General features: G+C 44.5%; 1 protein-coding gene across 3 annotated transcripts in view; it reads left to right on the top strand.

The window, feature by feature from the left end:
- Positions 1 to 4,835: 4,835 nt before the first annotated feature.
- The window catches only part of PDIA5 (protein disulfide isomerase family A member 5), a 129,553-nt gene continuing 114,229 nt past the window's right edge, over positions 4,836 to 20,159 (top strand). For 2 of the 3 annotated variants that reach the window (XM_050917084.1, XM_050917085.1), the window contains exon 1: positions 4,836 to 4,927. In XM_050917084.1, coding sequence (XP_050773041.1) covers positions 4,907 to 4,927 — 21 coding nt within the window. In that variant the 5' untranslated portion in view covers positions 4,836 to 4,906. The remainder of the gene's footprint in view (positions 4,928 to 20,159) is intronic. The other variant, XM_050917086.1, reaches the window with a different exon arrangement.

The following is a 20,159-nucleotide window of genomic DNA, read 5'->3' as shown; positions in this document are numbered from 1 at the left end:
TGAGTTGTTCAAGACTGATAAGGAAATAAGCGAACAACTTTACAGCATCAGATATGGAAAGGGCATGATAAATGCCATTATGAACTTGAAGCTCATATTAGAAAGATCCACTGAAATGGGGAAAACAGTCTATTTGCGTTTCATTGGTTTTTAAAAAGCATTTGACAGAATCTACTACTACACTTTGCTCAATATAGAAAGATCTGTAGGGACTGATGGATATGAACTCTGAGTAATAAACCAATTATACTGGAATCAGAGTGTGACTATAATGGGAGATGAAAATGACAATTTAATAGAAATCAAGAGAAGAGTGATACAAGGTGGCATAATGTCGCCAACTTTATTCAACATTCATAGTGAGTGTTTGATCAGTTGAAGAAACAGAAAGAAGATATTAAGAAGTATGAAAAATGGGTGAATAATGTTCACTATGCAGGCGACACAGTGCTGTTGACTGATTCAGAAGAAGGTCTGATGAAGTTAGTGGAGATTCTAGATGAACAGGTAAAGAATATGGTCTAGAGTTGAATGTGGATGAGACAAAAACTATGGTGGTTGGCAGGGAGCCTGGGTAAATGTGCAAGATTTCAGTGAATGACTCAGCCATAAAGCGCGTAACAAATTATTGCTCCTTTGGAAGCATGATTACAGAAGATGGAAGTTCAGATCTTGAAGTCAGCCCTAGAATAGCAAAAGTGAAAGAGACGTTCTGGAGCAGGGGTCGGCAACCTACGCCAAGCGTGCCAAAGGTGGCATGCGAGCTGATTTTTCATGGCACGCGGGGCAGGCTGAGCTGCTCAGCCCACCGCCGCTCGGGGGTTCCCGCTGCTGGCCCCTTGCCAGCCAGGGTCCCACTCAGCACCCGCTGCTGGCCTGGGGGAAGGAACCCCAGGCTGGCAGCGGGCTGAGACCGCAGCTGGCAAGGAGCCAGCAGCCGAAATCCCAGAGTGGCGGTGGGCTGAGCTGCTCAGCCTGCCTCGCGCACTATGAAAAATCGGCTCGCATGCTCCTGCCAGCCGGGGTCCTGCCGCCGGTCCCACTCAGCCCAGGATGGAACCCCAGGCTGGCAGCGGGCTGAGACCCCCGCTGGCAAGGAGTTGGTGGTGGAAATCCCAGAGCAGCAGTGGGCTGAGCTGCTCAGCCCGCCGCCACTCTGGGGTTCCCGCTGCTGGCCCCTTGCCAGCCAGGGTCCCCCCCCGCCAGCCCCACTCAGTACCCGCTGCTGGCCTGGGGGAAGGAACCCTAGGCTGGCAGCGGGCTGAGATCCCAGCTGGCGGAAACCCCAGAGCTCTGGCGGTCAACCCTCCACTGCTCTGGGGTTCTGGCTGCTGGCCCTTTGCTGGCCCTTTGCCCTTTCTAACACTTGTTAGAAATCTTAGGAAAAAAGGGAATTGATTTGCAGAGCATATTAGGTTCAATGAGCAATGCATATTTATGGGCACTAGAAGGGAACACTGATGGAAAAAGAACACAAGACAGAAAAAGATCTTGGATAGACTGTGTGATATCCTGGATGGATCAAAAGGACTATTCAACCACAAAGAGATTATCAGAGGACCGTAAAGAAAAGGCTACCATGGTTGCAAACCTCGAGTAATAGAGGTGCCACATAAAAGAAGTACAGTAACTCCTCACTTAACGTTGTAGTTATGTTCCTGAAAAATGCAACTTTAAGTGAAATGATGTTAAACAAATCCAATTTCCCCATAAGATTTAACGTAAATGTGGGGGGTTAGGTTCCAAGGACATTTTTTGGGGGCAGACCAAAGGCATTAGATACGGAGGAGTAGGAGAAGAGGAACTTGTGCAATGCTCCCTTGTAAAGTTGCTGCCCTTTCACAGAATCTTACAAGCAGTTTACAGAGCAGGCAGCCAAATGACATTATAAGGGAGCATTGCACAACTTTAAACGAGCCTGTTCCCCAATTGAGCAATGACATAACTTTGAAATAACGTTAAGCGGGAGGACTTTACATGAGGAGTTACTGTAAATTAACTCTTTATATACTTTGGATGTATCAACTTATTACATCTTTGCAAGCTTTTATGATAAAACCATAACATAAATGTAAATCCCAACTATCCTAATATTTTAACCTCTTTTGCAAGAAGTGGAATTTGCTAGTTTTGCAAAAGGAGAACACTAGATTGTAAATCCATTATTATTAAAATAATAATAGTAGTAATAATTAATAATTAATAATATAATAATAAATACCTAGCTCTTAAAGCACTGTACAAAGGAAAGAAGTGTCATTATCCTCCCCTTTTACAGATGGAGAAACTGAGCACGGAAAAGTGAAGTGACTTGCCTAAAGTCACCCAGCAGGGACTGGATGATTAGGGCAAGGACTGTCTTTGTGCTATGTCTGTGTACATATGACTGTATCAGAATGCTACAGCAATATAAATAATTATAATAATAACTTTCTCTACATATGTTTCTAGTTTACATTATTAGCTCCCTAGCGGTGGGAGGAGTTGATTTCAGTAGCTTTGATCACCACTTGAAGTGATCAGTCAGCTGTATGGATCTACAAATTACTTCCCAGAATTTGTCTCCGATTAGTGCTGATGGGTTTTCCTCTCACGTCAGTTGTAAGCATCAGACTGTGAGTGATGTCTTTGATTTCCTTTGATATTTCCAAGGGAAGTAAAAATGTCACGCTTTCCCGCTTGGCTGTAGGTAAAGAACTGTGCTGTTTGTGGAGGGCTAATGAGAGTCAATTGTAACCTGTGTGACCTCTCTTGACATTAAGATTCCTAGCAGGGCTCACTGTCCTTGTTTGCTAGATAGAGAGCTGCTTCTCCGTTTATGCCTGAGCTGGAAAACGCTCAGGAGATTTTCTAATCTGGATGAAGTGATTGTTCAGCTATAAAGATCAAAATGAAGGTTTCACAAATGGATACTAGCATTTATTTATTTGCAGTTTTAGGTTGTCATCAACACATGAGGACATTCAGAGATGACTTTAGGATTTTGGGAGCACTAGTGAGATTATTCTTTGGGGTTGAGCGTTCCATTGCCTAACCCACTTCTCCCTCAATCCTCAACCCACCGTTTCTTACTCCTCTTTACGTATCCTCCTCTGCTCTTGTTGTAAAACTAGGCAGAGCTAGCAAAGACTTCCCAGAGTGGAGAATAGAGTAGGGGTGAGAGCTGATGACAAGGGTAGAGCCATCAAGAATATGGTGGTGGTGGGAATGGGGCGGATTGCATAGATAAAGATAAACATTTTGGGGAGGGGATTGAGGTACAGGAGAAAATGTTCCTGATAACATCCAAGAGCTGTACATAGGCACATTTGAAAAGATAAGAAAAACAAAGATACACCATTGAAATACACTGGACAAGAGTAGCCCTTTATTATTGTTATAGATGAGACAGACTGGGAGAAAGTACTATTATTCCCATTTTACAGATGGGGAACTGAGGCACAGAGAAGTTAAATACTTTGCTTAAACTCACTCATGACTGTGGGTAGAGTCAGGAACTGAACCCAGATCTGTTAAATCACAGGCTTTTAAGTCACAGGTGTAGTGACTTAACAACAAACCAGCCTTCTTTTTGTATAGAGACCAACTGGAAAAAGGATCAACATAGTTACTGAAAACTGGGGCCTATCCCTCCTAAAAGAGGGCCAGTCAGCATGGGAAGGGGTTACATAAGAGTTCTGGATATGCATTGCTGAGTGGCTCCGCCTCACGCTGCACTGCCTAGGGGAAGGAATTGAGATGTGGCACAGCTCTAAATGTCTGCAGCTCCCCAGTACTCTCCTACCTGAGAGAAGGCTGCGGAGGTGCAGACATTTGGAGATGTGCATGTCTCAACTCCTTTCCCTGGGCAGTGCTGTCTGAGGGGGCTCCACACAGCCTGGTGGTAAGTTCTGTCCTCAGCCATCCCTCCCATTAGTTTAGCAGATGTAGGGGCTGAGGGGCAGAATTAGGGTGTTTTTCTTATATAGACTCCTATTACCCCCTACCCCTATCCCGATTTTTCACACTTGCTGTTTGGTCACCTTAGCCAGAATTGATTTGTGGCAGAATCACTTGCTGGGCAGGAGTGGAGCTTGTGGGGGTGGGGGGAAGGGGCATGATGTGGAATTAATTAATCAGCATGTTGTGGAGAAGCTGGAAGGCTGGTGCCATCAGGCCGCCAGCCCCCGAGAACTCCAGCAATGGAGGGCAAAATCACCGTACTCGCTCCATTTGGGGGCCTTGGCAGCACTGATTCTCTGTCTCACACACACGTGGGCAGGGTGAGTTAAAAAATCAAACCAGACCAGCCACCGCAATATGATCAATTGTCTGGACTAAGCTCTTGCACCAGGTGGGGCAGGAGTGTCTGACTCATGATTTTTGATTATTTGGGGTTGGCGTACTGCATGGTCCCCCCTCTGAGGAAAACCTCAGCTGAGATGGGCTCAGACCCCCGGGATAGCCCAGGACTGGCAACACGCCTGGTCTCCAGCGTGAGCTGCCTGGGTGGGGACAGTGTGTGGGGGACCTGAGCAGTCCTGGGGGTCACCCCTGCTGCAGTGGGTCTGGGGGGCAGCACGGTGCCCCTCTGACTGGGCACGTGCTTTCTGCAGACCGAGCACCCAGGCACTCGGTGTCAAGTATTTGCACTGGGGAGGAGAGTTGCTGCTGCTGCTGCTGCTGCTGCTGCTGCTCTTCTCTTTCCCCATCTGCCCCGCGCCCGCCCCACGCGCCTGGCCGCCAGGGCCAGGACAAAACTACAAGCCCCGGCATGCCTCGCGCCCCCCCCTCCCCGAGAGCGGGATTCCCCATGGAATGCGCATGCTTAGCCAGACGTGGCAGCCGCCGCCGGCAGCAGCAGCGGGAGTGGGGGGCGGCTCTGGCTGGGCACCGCGCTGGCACTGAGCGCTCCGCGGGCAGGAGGATGCTGCTGCTCGGACTCCTGGTAGGGGCTCCCCGTGGGAGCGGGCACGGGCGGGGGGGCGCCCGGGGGTGCAGTGGGGAGCCGGGGCCCCCGTGTGCCGTGGAGCCGCCGCGGCAGCAAGTTGCCTGGGCAGTTCTGGCAGCCGCCGCTGAAGTTGAACTTCTCCGGGAGGCTGCAGGCGAGTCCCGAGCGGCTCCTTCTGGGGCAGCCGCTGCCCTGTGGCTGGGCTTGCAGTCACCCGCCGCCAAGGTGCGGGCGCTGGCGTTTCCAGCCTCCTGCAAAACACAGACACATGCATGGCCCCTTCGCCTCCCCCGATGACCCCTTTCAGATTTCCTCCGTGCATGTTGTGTATGGACTGTTCTTTGGGGGGTTATATAACGCTCTAGAGTGGCCCTCTGACATGCACCCTGTGTGGTGGTGTAATATTTCAGGGCATCCAGCTTCAAGTGCAGAAAGTGCTGCTGATGGGAAAGGGCTGGGGTATTCCAAGTCATCTGCAAAAGGGGCAGAATTAGGTTAAGCTTTGGGTAAAATGTAAACGTGTATATATTGCAGCAGGTTTGAGATATCAAAGCCTTTTTCCATCAGCGGCACTTTTTGTACTTGGGATGGATACACTAAAATATTGCAAGTATCAGAGGGGTAGCCCGTGTTAGTCTGGATCTGTAAAAGCAACGAAGAGTCCTGTGGCACCTTGTAGACTAACAGATGTATTGGAGCATGAGCTTTCGTGGATAAATACCCACTTCGTCGGAAAGCTCATGCTCCAATATCTCTGTTAGTCTGTAAGGTGCCACAGGACTCACTGCAATATTTTAAAAGCAGCAAAATCACATTGGATGCATCTAAGGCTGGCACCCTGTAATATTATATAATCATTATAGAACAGTCGATACAAATATATTTATATTTAATGATCCTTTCAGGTATTAAAGGTGTGTAGTCCTGAGGGGATCCTTTGAAATGTTTTATAACATAGGGCTATAATGCTGCAGGGACATCCAATACTCAGGGTAAACGTGCTATTGGATGAAGAAGGCATTGGCATTTCAAACTTGCTGCAAAATGGGTTTAACTTTGTGCTAAGTAAATGCATTTTGAAAGAATATCCTTTAGAGTCTATAAGTATGTTTGTATATGTCATAGAACTGTAAAAGAACTAGAGAATATGTAAATATTGCAACACTGTAGGGAATTCCATGTAGAAAAAATTCCCCTGAGGAGACTGCTGACCCTGAGGCAATTAGCTTTGACATTTTGTGTCACACATGGCTTTATTCTGGGGGTACTTGGCCCCTTCTGACTCTGCTAGTTGCAAAGGTGAACATTTTTCCTTTTGGGGCTTTATTTTCAAAACCGAGTGATTTTCTTCTTTTATTTTGTTTCCTTTCACCTATTTTTTTCATCACCTAATGTACTCTCCCCAGCTTCTAAAAACATTTCCATTCTGCCAATGAAATGATCTATACGTATTTCTTTATAACTTATGAGAGACGCTATTATTAATGGTGAAGGGAATATTTCTGTGATCAGTATTACATATTAGATTCATTTATTTTTTTCGGTTCATCAGTTCATATAGTAACTAATTAGAAACAAATGTTCCTGCATGATGAAGTGTGGCTTGTTCTGTTGAAATTCCTTTTAAGGAGATCTGATTTACTGATGTTGCCTCTTAAATCATAATGTTTATTTTTGATAGAAATTTATCACTGAAAATGGATTTATTAAAGATGTCTATATAGTTACTTTCTATAGCTTTTTCCATGGTACATTTGTATGTGTGTACCCAGATTACAGATATCCAAAACAATGTGGAAATCTTAAACTTTAACTGGGCACTGAGTGAAAAATTGTATGACAGCACATCCAGGAATATCTAGGCACATTACATTTAAATTATATGGAAGAGAATAGCAAAATAATGCTGTTTTGTACCTTAGACTCATAGGCCTGCAGAAAGATGCTTTTAAAACTGATTCTTTGGAAGTTTAGTATAAATATGTAAAAAGATTAGTCAGCATGAATACTTGCATTCACTCTTTTATTGAACTGATTTAGTGGAAATATATTTATTTCCCTTCTCTTTAAAAAAAATGTTAATAATTAATGATAAACTGTGTTTATTTTCTCATGCACACACAATCCAAAATGCATGGCAGAAATACAACTGTATGAAGCAAGTGGCAGAATTGCTAGAATTTTTATGATGTGGGGATTGCCCCCACTGCACTGGAAATTAAAACATAATGTTGGAGTTGCTGTTCTAGGACAGAACTGTTGGCCCATCTAGACTAATCTCTTGCTTCTGACAATGGCCTAGATATCTGTTGGTTCAAAGAATGATGGAAAAGAACTACACTTTCTGCACAGCTGGTTGCATGTACCTGAAGCATAGAGGTCACTAGCATTTGTAGCTGAGTAAGCATCTAATTGAAGTGAAGCTGAACTGTGGAGCCAAACTCTTCCTAAAATTTTAAGATGTCTTCAAGGTTTTGTATCAGGCTCCTCTTTAGTATGTGAAGCGTTTGTCTCAATAATAGCTGTGGCAGTGAAAGTCCCAGGTTGATTATACAATTTGGACCAAGATTATGCCAATGGAGTTACACCAGTGATGAGTTTGATCCTGGGTCTTTAAAAATAAATAAAAATTCTCATATCTATTTCCTCTTTTTTCTTATCTTATCAGATTGGAGATCATTATGCCGGTTCCCTTTCTATATATAGCCAGCTGTCATAATTCCTCTTCTCTTTTTCAGATGAAATAATCTTAAATCTTTGAAATCTCTTTGTATAGAACTCTCTGACTCTAAAATTCTTGTTGCCTTTCGCTGGATCTTTTTTCATTACAGTCATGTCCTTTTTGAGATAAGATGAGCAAAAGTGAATGTGGTTTTCTGAGTGAAATTACATAGTGTCATTATAATTTATCCACATTATTCTCACTCTCCTTCTTAATGTACCCCAACGCTGTATTTGCTCTTTGCTGCTGTACACTGAACAGATGTCTTAATTGAGCTGTTGATTGTACTGATGCTTTTCCCATCAGTGTGTACAAGTAATTTAAATTCTTTCTTCCAATTTTCGTTGTCTTGAACTTGAAGGTGTTTGTTGTCTTGAAATTTTACTTCAAGATAAAAAAAGAAAAATTAGCCTATGGTCTTGATACAGCAAGGTCTGTGATTAACTTTGTGTACTCGCTAATTTACCATAAAGTTAAACGTATGCATGAGATTTTGTAGGATCAGGGTCTTAGTCTTGATTTTAGTGAAGATAGTGTTAACTAGTAGTTAGAGCAGAGGATAAGGAATGAGGAGACCATTTCCAGCCCTGACTTGCTCTGTTACCTTGGACTGGTAATGAAGGTCATGATTTTCGTAAGTAACCTCAACTTTGGGGTGTGGACTTCTGAGATTTTCCCAGAAGTGCTGAGCACCTGCAGCTCTCTCTTTGATGTCAGCTGGCATTGCAGGGTGCTCAGCACTTCTAAAAATCTGAGTTAAGTGCCCCAGATTAGAGGATGCTTTTGAAAATCTAGATTTTAACCTCTTTCTGGCTCAGGTTTTCCATCTGTAAAATGGGGATGGGTTGTAAAGCACTTTGTGATCCTCTAAAGAAAAGCACTAAAAAGCAAATGATTATTCTTAATGGAATGAATTATATCAGGAAAGTTTACTTTATTTGTAAAGTCTTCCTTACGGATGTCCAAGTAATATGATGATCAAGATATGTGCAACCATATAGTGCTGTGGTATGCCTTTTAAAGATACTTCCCTTTTCAGTATATCAAATGGTTGATTAAATTGTATATCTCGGGGCAAAAACTGGTGGTTATAGGAGACAGGAAGACATCTTCCTTCAGTGCACAATATTGCACAACTGATAAGGTGGAAAGTGCCCCTTCTTGTGGTGCATAAGGTGTAGACCATTGCCAGAGGCAGGATAATTACCGCTTCTACAGCATTCCACATCTCTGGAGTACTTTGCAAACGTTGACTGACCCTCACAACATCCCTCAGAGGTAGGTTACTGGATGCTGTTGGCACCATTTTACTAATAGGGAAACTGAGCTCAGACAGTTTAACATTCCTGAAAACGTTCTACAAATAGGTGACAGGGTCAGGATTAGAATTCGGGAGCTCCTGGTTCCCAGACCATTTCTGACCCTATTAGAGTAGACCATAGTTGGTGTGGCAAGTACTCTTGTGTGTGTCAGAGGGACACCGCGGACTGCCAAGTCCTCCACTTTAGACTCCCTCATAAATACAGATATGTGCATGTGTCCATTTTGTCCCTACCCCTCCTCAAAATGTTTTTCAAGAAGCTATCCTCTGGGTAAAATCTCAGCTATCCATCCAGAACCAAACCTTGACCCTTGAATTGGTTTTGGTTCACAGGCGTACGCTTGATGTTACTTGTATAGAGTGAGATTCTGTTTCCATTTAAGTCAATGGGAAAACTCCCACTGACTTCAGTGAGGCCAGGTTTTCACCTGTAGTGTCAAAAGTGAGTGCTCAACTTTACAAAGTCGTGACCAGAGGAGCTTCTGGTTTACATATATGACCTTTAGATGATGTTTGTGAAGAAGTAAAAGCAAGTGATTGAGTTGGGGTAATTAACGAATGTCTTGTGATTGGAGGACTACACTGGGACTTGGGAGACCCTTTCTGTTCCTGGCGCTGCCGCTGGCCAGTTGTGTGACCTTGAGCAACGCCGTGACTCATTTTCTCCAGCTGTAAAATGGGGTGTAATGATATTGAGCTCCTTTTATAAAGTGTTTTGAGGGCTATGGATGAAAAACTCAGCATACGAGCTGTTATTCTCAGTTGCGAGATTTTTGTTTTTTTGTTTATGCTTTTTTGGGGTAGGGCTAGGCTTGTAAGGACTCTGGCAGTCAGATGCAATATTATGATACAGCAGGCCACTGAAACTAGCATGGAGCTGTAAATTTCAATGTTCTGGTAGCTCATGGGAGCAGAACTGGTAGTGTGAATGGAGAGAGAGTGCGATATGTGCACCTGCGAAACAAAGATGACAGAGCTAATCTCAATTTTGGCAGCTTTAATGCAATGTGCTATCTCTGGTTGTGTTAATATGACTTTAATACCTGCTCTGGATCGGTGAGAGATTTCTTTTACTTAAAGATGCGGCATAGTGTGATCATGCCCCCAAGATATGTGAGTTCTCATCATGGCTCTGACACTGCCTCTGTCTGGCTATAGTCAAATCACTTAACCTCCCTTTGAATGTTACTCCTGCTATTAAATTAAGACAATACTCCTTATCAGCATGGCAGGGGTGTTATGGGGATTGAGTAGGTAATGTTTGTGCAATGCTTTGACAATGTAAAGCACTTCGTAAGTGCTAAGTATTATTAGAGTTCACACTTCACTAATGGGTTTGGGAGGGATGATTTCTTTCTTTGGTCTCACCTATCAAATAAATGATACTGTATCTCTTTACACTTTCTCAAAACTACTGTCTAGCAATGGATAATATAGTACACACTCTTTTTCTCATGCCTGTAATTTTAAAAATTACACAAATGTGTTCATTCATGAATTGATATCTGGGACAAATATTCAAGAGAATGTCAATAAAATAATATGTTGCACCAATGCTGGACTTGGTGAGAAATTGACTTTACATTCCTAACAAGGAGAAAATTCTTTGTCAGCATTGGTAATTGACCGTATTACAATCGTGTGTTAATTAGTAAATAGTTGTGCAGGTTTTCCTTCACTAAGCATTTTAAAACCAGTGATATGCAGTACAATTAATGGGTTACACAGAGCTTGAAACAACTGTTAGGACAAACGATATATTATGCCTGTAGTTTAAGTAATGTGCAGAACAATAGACACTAGTCAAATTTCGACATCACCATGGTATTTTTCACTATCCTCTTGGCTTAGAATGTGAATTATGCGAATACCATGTTACCATGCATTGTTTATAGTGTTCCTTATTTTAAGGATATGTCTACACTGCAGTTTGAGATGTGATTGCAGCATGGGTAGGATACCTAATTTCTAGCAGTAAAAACACAGTGGCATGGGCTAGCAATGCAATACGTACTCAGGGTCCCTGGCAGCCTTGTGCAGCCTACCCTAAAACCTGCACTGCTGTATCTTCACTGCTATTTTTAGCTGAGTTAGCATGAGAATGGTAACCGGTGCTGCAGTTACACCTCTGATTGCAGTGTAGACGTGCCCTGACTTTAGGGTAGAACATAAATACCATGATGTTATCCCTGTGTCACCTCTTCTGTTGGAGGAAGGAAGAAATGACGTTTGTCCTTTTAGTTACTATGCATCGTTACTGAAAATGCATCAGTGCTTTTTGGCTGTGTGTTGTTTCTTAAAAGGTTAGAGGTAAGGATTAATGATTCTCTTCATAATTTGGATCAGGAAAGGGCCATTTTTCTCTCAAGAAAAACGAACATAAGTGGAAAAGTCAGATGGGATTTGCAACTCTTCATTAGTTGAGACTTCTTCCCTTTTTTAATATGCATTGTCAGTACCACAGTGGTTATGAAAAGGTCATGTTACTGGTTGATGGGTACTGTAGATGCTGTTTATATTTTTATTTTGTACATTAATAAACTGGAGATTTACTTATGACTACTAAAATCTGAGGCCAAAATGTTGTTCTTTCTTTGGTCCAAATATGAAGAACTCAGCAGTTGTCTTGAAGCATTCAGAATACAGAGCTCTAAATACCTTCGTGGAACAGAGGGGAACCCCATTGTTTCTGATCTGATTTGACTAAAATGTTTCTTCCGCTATTTTAGATACTAATTATAAACAAAAATGGGGGACTATCTGATTTACCACTTTCTGTCTCACAAGACATGTTACAAATGGCTCAGTGATCAAGGCAGCACCATCCTGAATGTGGACAGTGGTAATGAAAAGGTGTGTGTGGGTGGGTGGAAAGAAAGCAATTATTGCACAGGGTCAAAAGCAGTTTACACGAGGAGCTAGGAAGATGATAAGCCTATTAACATTTTTTCTCTCTTTAAACAAAGGGGTCTACATTTTCCAGAGTGACTATTTAATGCGGGTGACGCAAGTTTTGACATATCCAAGATGAAACCATCTAAAGGGACCTAGTGTTCAGATAGTGCTGCCTGCCTGCTATCTGAAAATCAGCCCTCTTTGAGGTGTTTCTCATTGAACACCTAAAATCACTAGTCACTTTGGAGTAGGTCTACATAAGTTGTTTAGATATCAGAGATTTGAAAAAAAACCAAAACACCAGGAAAATTAATTTTAGATGTTTTTGTGAATCCTTCGTATATGAGTTCACCCTTTAGCTTTTGGTGATTATTGTAAAACATGTATAATAATACAATATACAGGTTTCAGAGTAACAGCCGTGTTAGTCTGTATGCGCAAAAAGAACAGGAGTACTTGTGGCACCTTAGAGACGAACAGATTTATTTGAGCATACGCTTTCGTGGGCTACCGCCCACTTCATCGGATGCATAGGCTGGAACATACAGCAAGAAGATATTTATACATACTGAGGACATGAAAAGGTGGAAGTAGCCATACCAACTGTAAGAGGCCAATCAATTGAGATGAGCTGTCATCAACAGGAGGAAAAAAAAACTTTTGAAGTGATAATGGAGATGACCTATATATGTTGTATGTTTATGTTATAGTATACGTTACAGTAGCTTTCACCATGCTGTGGTTTCTGTTAAATCCTGTTATAAAAGATGTCTCTGATTCATGATTATCATGCCTTCATACATGTACCTGGCACAGCTTATTTCAAATGTGCTAGCAATTGCATTTAAAAAAAATAATTAAAAATGTGTATTAGAGGAGGGAAAACAGTAGTCATGAGTGAATATTTCAATTTGTCTAGACGGGGAAAATCCTTTTCAGTTTTGGCAGTATGTGACTATTTGAAAGTAGTGGAAGATCCAAGAGAACTAACTTTTAAAGAAAGTTGCAAATACAGCATAAAGCACTGCCACAGGATTTGCTATAGGAATTGGTAGGAAAAGGATGGGCAAAGCCAGTCTGGCCATAAGGATTGCCTGCTCTTTCCCATCTCACCCTGGCAAGTGAAAGACCTTTTTTGGGTTGTCCTGCCCGGAATTTGTGTTGCTCCTCTTATAAAGAAATAAAAACTTATTTAAAGTCTATAATCTCCATAACTGTTGTGGAATTTCAAGGCAGTCTTGATGACCTTCTAAATGCTGATCAGGAGAATCCTGTAAAATGGATTTTTTGTCAGGCAAGGTCTATTTCATACACACAGGATGACTTAATATTCTTATTAACAGTGACTAAATGCTGCTGTGCCAAAATGAGGACACTTGAGATGGTGACTGTGCTAAGGTGGGGAGTCCCTTTCAAAGACGAGTTGCAGGAGAGTTGGTGTCGTCATCAGTTGAGTTAGGGGAATCTGGTGAAGTCATTACATACAGGAAGACCATGATTTCATGGCAGGATGCTAGGACCTCCTGGTACTTGTATTAGAACCCAAATTACTTTTATGGTCCCAAAAAATACACATTGCCATCAGTGAGACTTTCTAAGGTAGGTATGTGCAGTAGTGCACACCTGTTTTATGCATGCAAATACCAATTGTGCACGTAGAAATCAAATATTTGTACATACACTTGGCCAGTTAGCTGCCATTTTGGCTATGTGCCTGTGCAAATACCGAAGTCACATAGATATGTTTGATTATGACTAAGGCTGCGAGTTTGTCACAGAGGTCATGGAAGTCACAGATTTCGTGACTTTCTGGGATCTCCATGATGTCTACAGCGGCCGGTGTGGTTGGCTCCAGGGCCGCCTGAGGGTCAGCTGCGCCAGCCATTGCTGGGGCAGCCTTGGGCCGCTGCCCCGCCCCCAGCAGCAGCAGGAGATTGGGTGGAGGACAGGGCTCAGGGCTGAGGGATGGGGTGCGGGAGGGGGTGAGGGCTCTGAGTGGTGCTTACCTAGCGGTTGAGGGGAAAGTCCCCAGTTTGGCGACATCCCTCAGCTCCTAGGTGCAGGCGTGGCCAGGCAGCTGTGTGTGCTGCCTCTGCCTGCAGGCATTGCCCCCGCAGCTCCCGTTGGCTGCGTTTCCCGGCCAATGGGAGCTGCAGAGCCGGTGCTTGGGGTGGAGGCAGAGTGCAGAGCTGCCTGGCTATTCCAGGAGCTGCGGGAGGGGGATGTCGCTGCTTCTGAGGAGGTGTAGAGCCAGGTAGGGAATCTGCCAGCCCAACCAACTGCCCCCCACCCACCAAAGAACCAGCAAGGGTCCCGGGCCGCCCGCCACCATTTGCGCCCCCAGCACATGTGGGGGTTCTGGTTAGTGCAATGTTGCCACCCCCAGCATCCGTGGTGCCTACCAGGCTGCACCCTTTTCCTCCCCCCGCTCCCGCCTGATTTAGTCAGTGTTATATAGTATAAAACAGAGGTGGGCAAACTACAGCTCGCGGGACACATCCAGCCTGCAGGACCGTCCTGCCCTGCCCTTGAGCTCCCGTCTGGGGAGGCTAGCTCCCGGCCCCTCCCCTGCTGTCCCCCCACCCCCGCAGCCTCAGCTCGCGGTGCTGTCAACGCTCTGGGTGGCGGGGCTGTGAGCTCCTGCTGCTCTGAGCAGCATGGTAAGGGAGCGGGGTGGGGGTTGGATAAGGGGCAGGGGGTCCTGAGAGGCAATCAGGGGACAGAGAGTGGTTGGATGGGATGGAGATTTTGGGGGGGGCGATTGGGACAAGGAGGAGAGGGCGGTTGAATAGGGGGTGGGAGTCCTGGGGGGCCTGTCAGGGTGCGAGAGTGTGGATAGGAGTCGGGGCAATCGGGACAGGGAGCAGGGAGGTGGGATTCCAGGGGGGCTTTTAGGTGTGGGGGAGCCGCAGGAGGGGGCATCAGGGGACAAGGAGCGAGGGGGGGGGAAGTTGGATGGGACAGAGGTTCTGAGGGGGGCAGTCAGGGGGCGGGGGCCAGGCTGTTTGGGGAGGCACAGCCTTCCTTACTTGGCCCTCCATACAGTTTTGCAATCCCGATGTGGCCCTCGGGCCAAAAAGTTTGCCCACTCTTGTTATAGGTCATGGATAGGTCACAAGCCATGAATTTTTGTTTACGGCCTGTGACCTGTCCATGACTTTTGCTAAAAATACCTGTGACTAAAACTTAGTCTTAGTTATGAATGCATAAGTTAAATGTGTGCAAATGCATGGATAGACTTTCAGATGCCTCATAATGGAAGCCAGGGCCCACATTACACATTTAGGAAAGTTTTCTCCTAACAATGGTAACTCTTTGACAGTGTCCTTTTTTTGTTTAACTTTGATACACCATATGAAGCAAAGCTGTGTTCCACTATTGGGTAGTAAATGTGCCTTGTTCATTTGCTTTGTTCAGCACAAAAGCGGACTTCCAAGTTTGAAGATTACTGTGTGTTCATTGTAACTGTGTGAAATGCCCTGGTGCTTTCGTGAGCTGTTGTAGGGCTAGTTGTATAAATTAAACCACACACCCACTCATAGTGGTACTTTTTTTGAGTCAGACTCAATATGGATAACCAGGTGTAAATATGAAAAAAGCATTCTGAGAATTGTTTAAATAGCATTATCTTTTGTTGTTGCAAAACTAGCTTAATAGCCTTATACGAGCTTGAATACACTCTTACCTCTCTTTAAACTCCCGATGACTTTGGAGTTAACATAAGGAATAATAAAGAAGTTCTTCAAAAGTTCATTTGCCCTGAAGGTGACTTACAGACAATTACACACCTGCCCCCGGGGCCAGTGCGAGTGGATTTTAGGCATTCCTGAAAACCCTATTGTCACTTGAGCAACAGCTCTTATTATAGTGGGGCAGTAGGTTGAGACAAACTTGCTGTTTAACAGCTGATTCTTCTAACAACCGGTAGGAATCACTAGTGTTTAGAGATAATGGAAAAGCTCAAAAGGAAAGAGTAAGCTAAATGGAAAGACTATGGGCTTGGCTACACTCAAAACTCCTAAGCGCTGCCGTGGAAGCCCTCCCGCGTCAGCGCTTTGAAGTGCGAGTGTGGTCGCAGCGCCAGCACTGGGGGAGAGCTCTCCCAGCGCTGCACGTACTCCACCTCCCCATGGGAATTAGCTTGCAGTGCTGGGAGCTGCGCTCCCAGCGCTGGGGCACTGTTAACACTGGCGCTTTACAGCGCTGTAACTTCCTGCGCTCAGGGATGTGGTTTTTTTCACACCCCGAGTGAGAAAGTTGCAGCGCTGTAAAGCGCCAGTGTAGCCAAGGCCTTAAATATATATCTTGATGTGGTGGTCAGGAACAGAGTAAAACCCTGCAGCTGAATCTCATGATCTTATTACTCCGTATATTCAAATAGGAAAACACATCTTGTTCTGAGTACTGTAAGCAATTATAGGACCTTTTACAGGGTCTAGCTCAGATAATATTATGATGAGGGCAGTGTAAGAATCTAGCTAGAATGCTAGTATTTATAGAAATAAATCCAGATCCTGGAGACAGGGCGTGGGTTAGGTTGACCAGATAAAAGGTGTCAAAAATCGGGACAGAAGGTGGCGGGTAATAGGTGCCTATGTGAGAGAGTCCCCAAAATCAGGACTGTCCCTATAAAATCAGGACATCTGGTCACCCTAGCATGGGTAAAACAGAGTGGAACTGAGATCTGCCACCTCAGGGCTCTTCTCCACGCAGACTCCTAAAGGCAGGTGGCCTTGAGACATCTTCATGTCACAGTGCCTTTCCTTGAAGGCCTCCACCAAATTTTCCTACTGCTGATGTGCACAGTGCCACAACTGTTGTTTGTATGATCATAGAGCCTAAGAGCCCAACTCTTTTTTGCTAAGCCCTGTACAAGCACAGAACAAAAACACAATCCCTGGCCAGAGAGCTTGTGATCTTAGAAAATTGTTGGCTTGACCTCACTCTTTCCTGATATCTTTAGAGAGAAGGCACTTCTTAAACAGCAGGCATGTTGCTTTAATGTTCCCTCTACTCTCAAGGATTTCAGAAGTCCATTCCCACATGAAGCTACCAGTCTTGCTGGGCTTTTCATGAATAGTTTTGAAGTTTTAGGTTTCTTTGATCAAATGGCAGGTCGGCTTCATTTGTTTCTTATTTATAGTGCTCCATGCATGTGTATAGTGCTTCCTGAGACAGACAAAATCAGACTTCCTGGCTGCCGGGAGTCTGTCACCTTTCCTGCCCCCTTCTTTCTAATATGAGCTCATCCTCTTCTGTGTCCTGGATTTGAACAATGACTAAAGCATTTAATGCAGTGCTGGCTGGCTTGTAACCCCTTCTACAAAGACTTGGACAAAAAGTCTGGTGTCAGTCTATCCTTGAATCCCGTCTTGGTATCCAGATAAGGTAGCAGTGGATTTGCAAGTCAGCCTTCTCCGCACTAGACTTCTTCGCTGTGAATTTTTAAATGAACGTCAGGGAGATAGGTGACCAGTTCTTATTGCACCAGTTTCAGTGGGAGTTGGGCGCTTGACTCTCTAAAACTGTCTTGACAGCCACCGGCCTTGTTTCTTAATTGCCTGCTGGTGCATCTCCAGACCAGCTGCTAGTGTTTGAACCCTTGTGTTCACTGAACCATGCTTGGAGCATAGCTCGTTGAGCTGATGGTTGAAACCCAGGCCAGTGCCGGTGGCACCATGTCTGCATTAGTACTAGTTGTCCCATTGTTGCCGCTTGGTTTGATGGTAGCAAGGGTGAGGGATCTTAAGGGGCCTTGTCTACGCTAGACATTTTTTCTTATGTCTGAGGATGGTCTCAATTTATTAGTTTAAACTTGAGAGATTCAGAGAACGCAACCCTGATGAATTTTTATCAATTTGCAAATGCCATGTCCCTCAAACTCTTATCACAAAACGATGAGCTTGCAGACACCAGCTGTAACCTACCAATATTGATGCACAGCCTTAGACTCATAGGCGCCGACTCCCTGGGTGCTCTGGGGCTGGAGCACCCACGGGGAAAAATCGGTGGGCAGCTCCCCACCCCCCCACTTCACCTCTGCCTCCTCCCCTGAGTGTGCCGCATGCCCGCTTTGTCCTCCTAGCTCCCAGCGCTTGTGGCGTGAAACAGCTGTTTCCCACGGCTGGGAGGGAGGGGAGAGGAGGGAGTACATGGCGGGCTCAGGGAAGAGGCTGGGGCAGGGATTTGGGGAAGGAGTCCAGTAGGGGCGGGGGGGAGGAGTTAGAGTGGAGACTTTGGGGAAGGGGTTGGTATGGGGGCAGGGCAGGGAAAGGGTAGAGTCAGGACTGGGAGCAGGGGGGCACGAGCACCCACTGGCACTGGGGAAAGTTGGTGCCTGTGCTTAGACTGATATGCAATTGCTATATTCATGTATAACTCAGTACTTTCACATCCAACCTTGGTTTCTTGTGGCTGCAACATTTATCTTAATTCTGAGAAGATGACAATGATTTATTTGGTGGGGGCGATCAGTGTACTTGGCATGCTGCAGTACCTGGCACCTGCCCCAGTGGATTTATAACCTAAAGTGGACAGGCACTTAGGGATCACAATGATTGGTGTGTGTGACGTTATTGGTGTAAACTGGGACCATATAGAACATGGTTTGCAACCAAGGTCCTGTAGTGGCACCAAATCTTATGTAAAGGGGGTCATATAAGGTGTCTAAGACCAGGTTATGGGTTACTGGTTATGATTATGCTGTCTGTATGTCTGTATCATTTTGTAGTTGAAGTTATGAGTATTGACTGTATACTGTCTATATTTCAAAGTGGTGCTGTAGTTCTGGGTGACACCCCAGACAAGTTGGTGTTAGCTCTACTTAGCCTGCTTGATGGCCCATTAAGGACTATCAGCTGCACAACTGACCCATTGAGAAGAGGCAAATACGCCTTGTAACTCAGCAAAGTATGCAGGGACTTGCCCATGTGACTCCAGACTCCATTTTGCTGTAAATTTCCACAGTAAGAACAAAGAAGTGTTCTTACACCTGGAAAAGCCTATATAAGGCTGATGCCTCATCTCCATCTTGTCTTCAATCCTGCTTCTTACCTCTGGAGGGACTTTGCTACAAACTGAAGCTCTACACAAGGGACTGATGACCCATCCCAGCGGGGGATGTTCTCCAGAGGCTTGATTTGAACCTGCAGTTTACTCCATCACTGCTACAAGCCTAAACTAAGAACTTTGCCATTACTGCATGTAATTGATTCCATTTAACCAATTCTAGCTCTCATCTCTACCTTTTTCCCTTTATGAATAAACCTTTAGATTCTAAAGGATTGGCAACAGCGTGATTTGTGGGTAAGATCTGATGTGTATATTGACCTGGGTCTGGGGCTTGATCCTTTGGGGTCTAGAGAACCTTTTTCTTTTACGGGGGTGTTGGTTTTCATAACCATTCATCCCCAGGATGGGTAGCATTGGTAGTGATACTGGGAGACTGGAGTGTCTAAGGAAATTGCTTGTGTGACTTGTGGTTAGCCAGTGGGGTGAAACCGAAGTCATTTTTGTCTGGCTGGTTTGGTTTGCCTTAGAGGTGGAAAAACCCCAGCCTTGGGCTGTGACTGCCATGTTTGAGCAATTGGTCCTGAATTGGCACTCTCGATGGGGTCCCGCCAGAACCGCATCGTCACAGTGTGGTAGAAGAATGAATGAATAACACACGTTGATAGCTGCAGAGCAAATTGTGCTAGGTAGCAATGGATATGTGCAGTGCAAGGGGCTTTCCCTTTAAGGGGACTGCAGTTACACCAGCACAACAAATTCTGTGTTGGTGACAACACGTACACGGCTGTCATTAAAGTCATTGTTTCCTGAATCCATGTTTTCAACCAATGTATAACTCTGCCATAAAAATTCACTGAAATGGCTGCACAGCTTCTCTTGTCTGGAAAAGGCATAATAAGTTTTCTTCCAAACTATCAGTAAGTCTATACAAGTGCTTTTAAATAAAGTTTACCAGTTTATGATGCAGCCTGGTGTTAGTGACATTTTGGAAATGGCTTTGAGTTTAAAACTCAGATTTTCTCAGACAATGATTCCATAGTGTAGTCTTATTGATTTTTGGTTTCCTAGACAAGTAAAAAGTGCATAGTTTCAGTCTCTCTTTCGTGCATGCTAGACAAATTTGGCAATCCCTAACCTGAGCAGATTTTTGAAAAACTTGTACTAGTTCTGGTATAAAGTTGTGAGAACTTCAGTCATGCCCATTCTCCCCCCTCCTCTTTTTTTAAAAGAAAAATAATTATACGGATTGTGTAAACAGACCCTTTTCAGTCCATGTGTTA

This window comes from Gopherus flavomarginatus, chromosome 10 (genome assembly GCF_025201925.1).
Source record: "Gopherus flavomarginatus isolate rGopFla2 chromosome 10, rGopFla2.mat.asm, whole genome shotgun sequence".
NCBI lineage: Eukaryota > Metazoa > Chordata > Testudines > Testudinidae > Gopherus > Gopherus flavomarginatus.
This window is presented reverse-complemented; position numbering and strand designations above follow the sequence as displayed.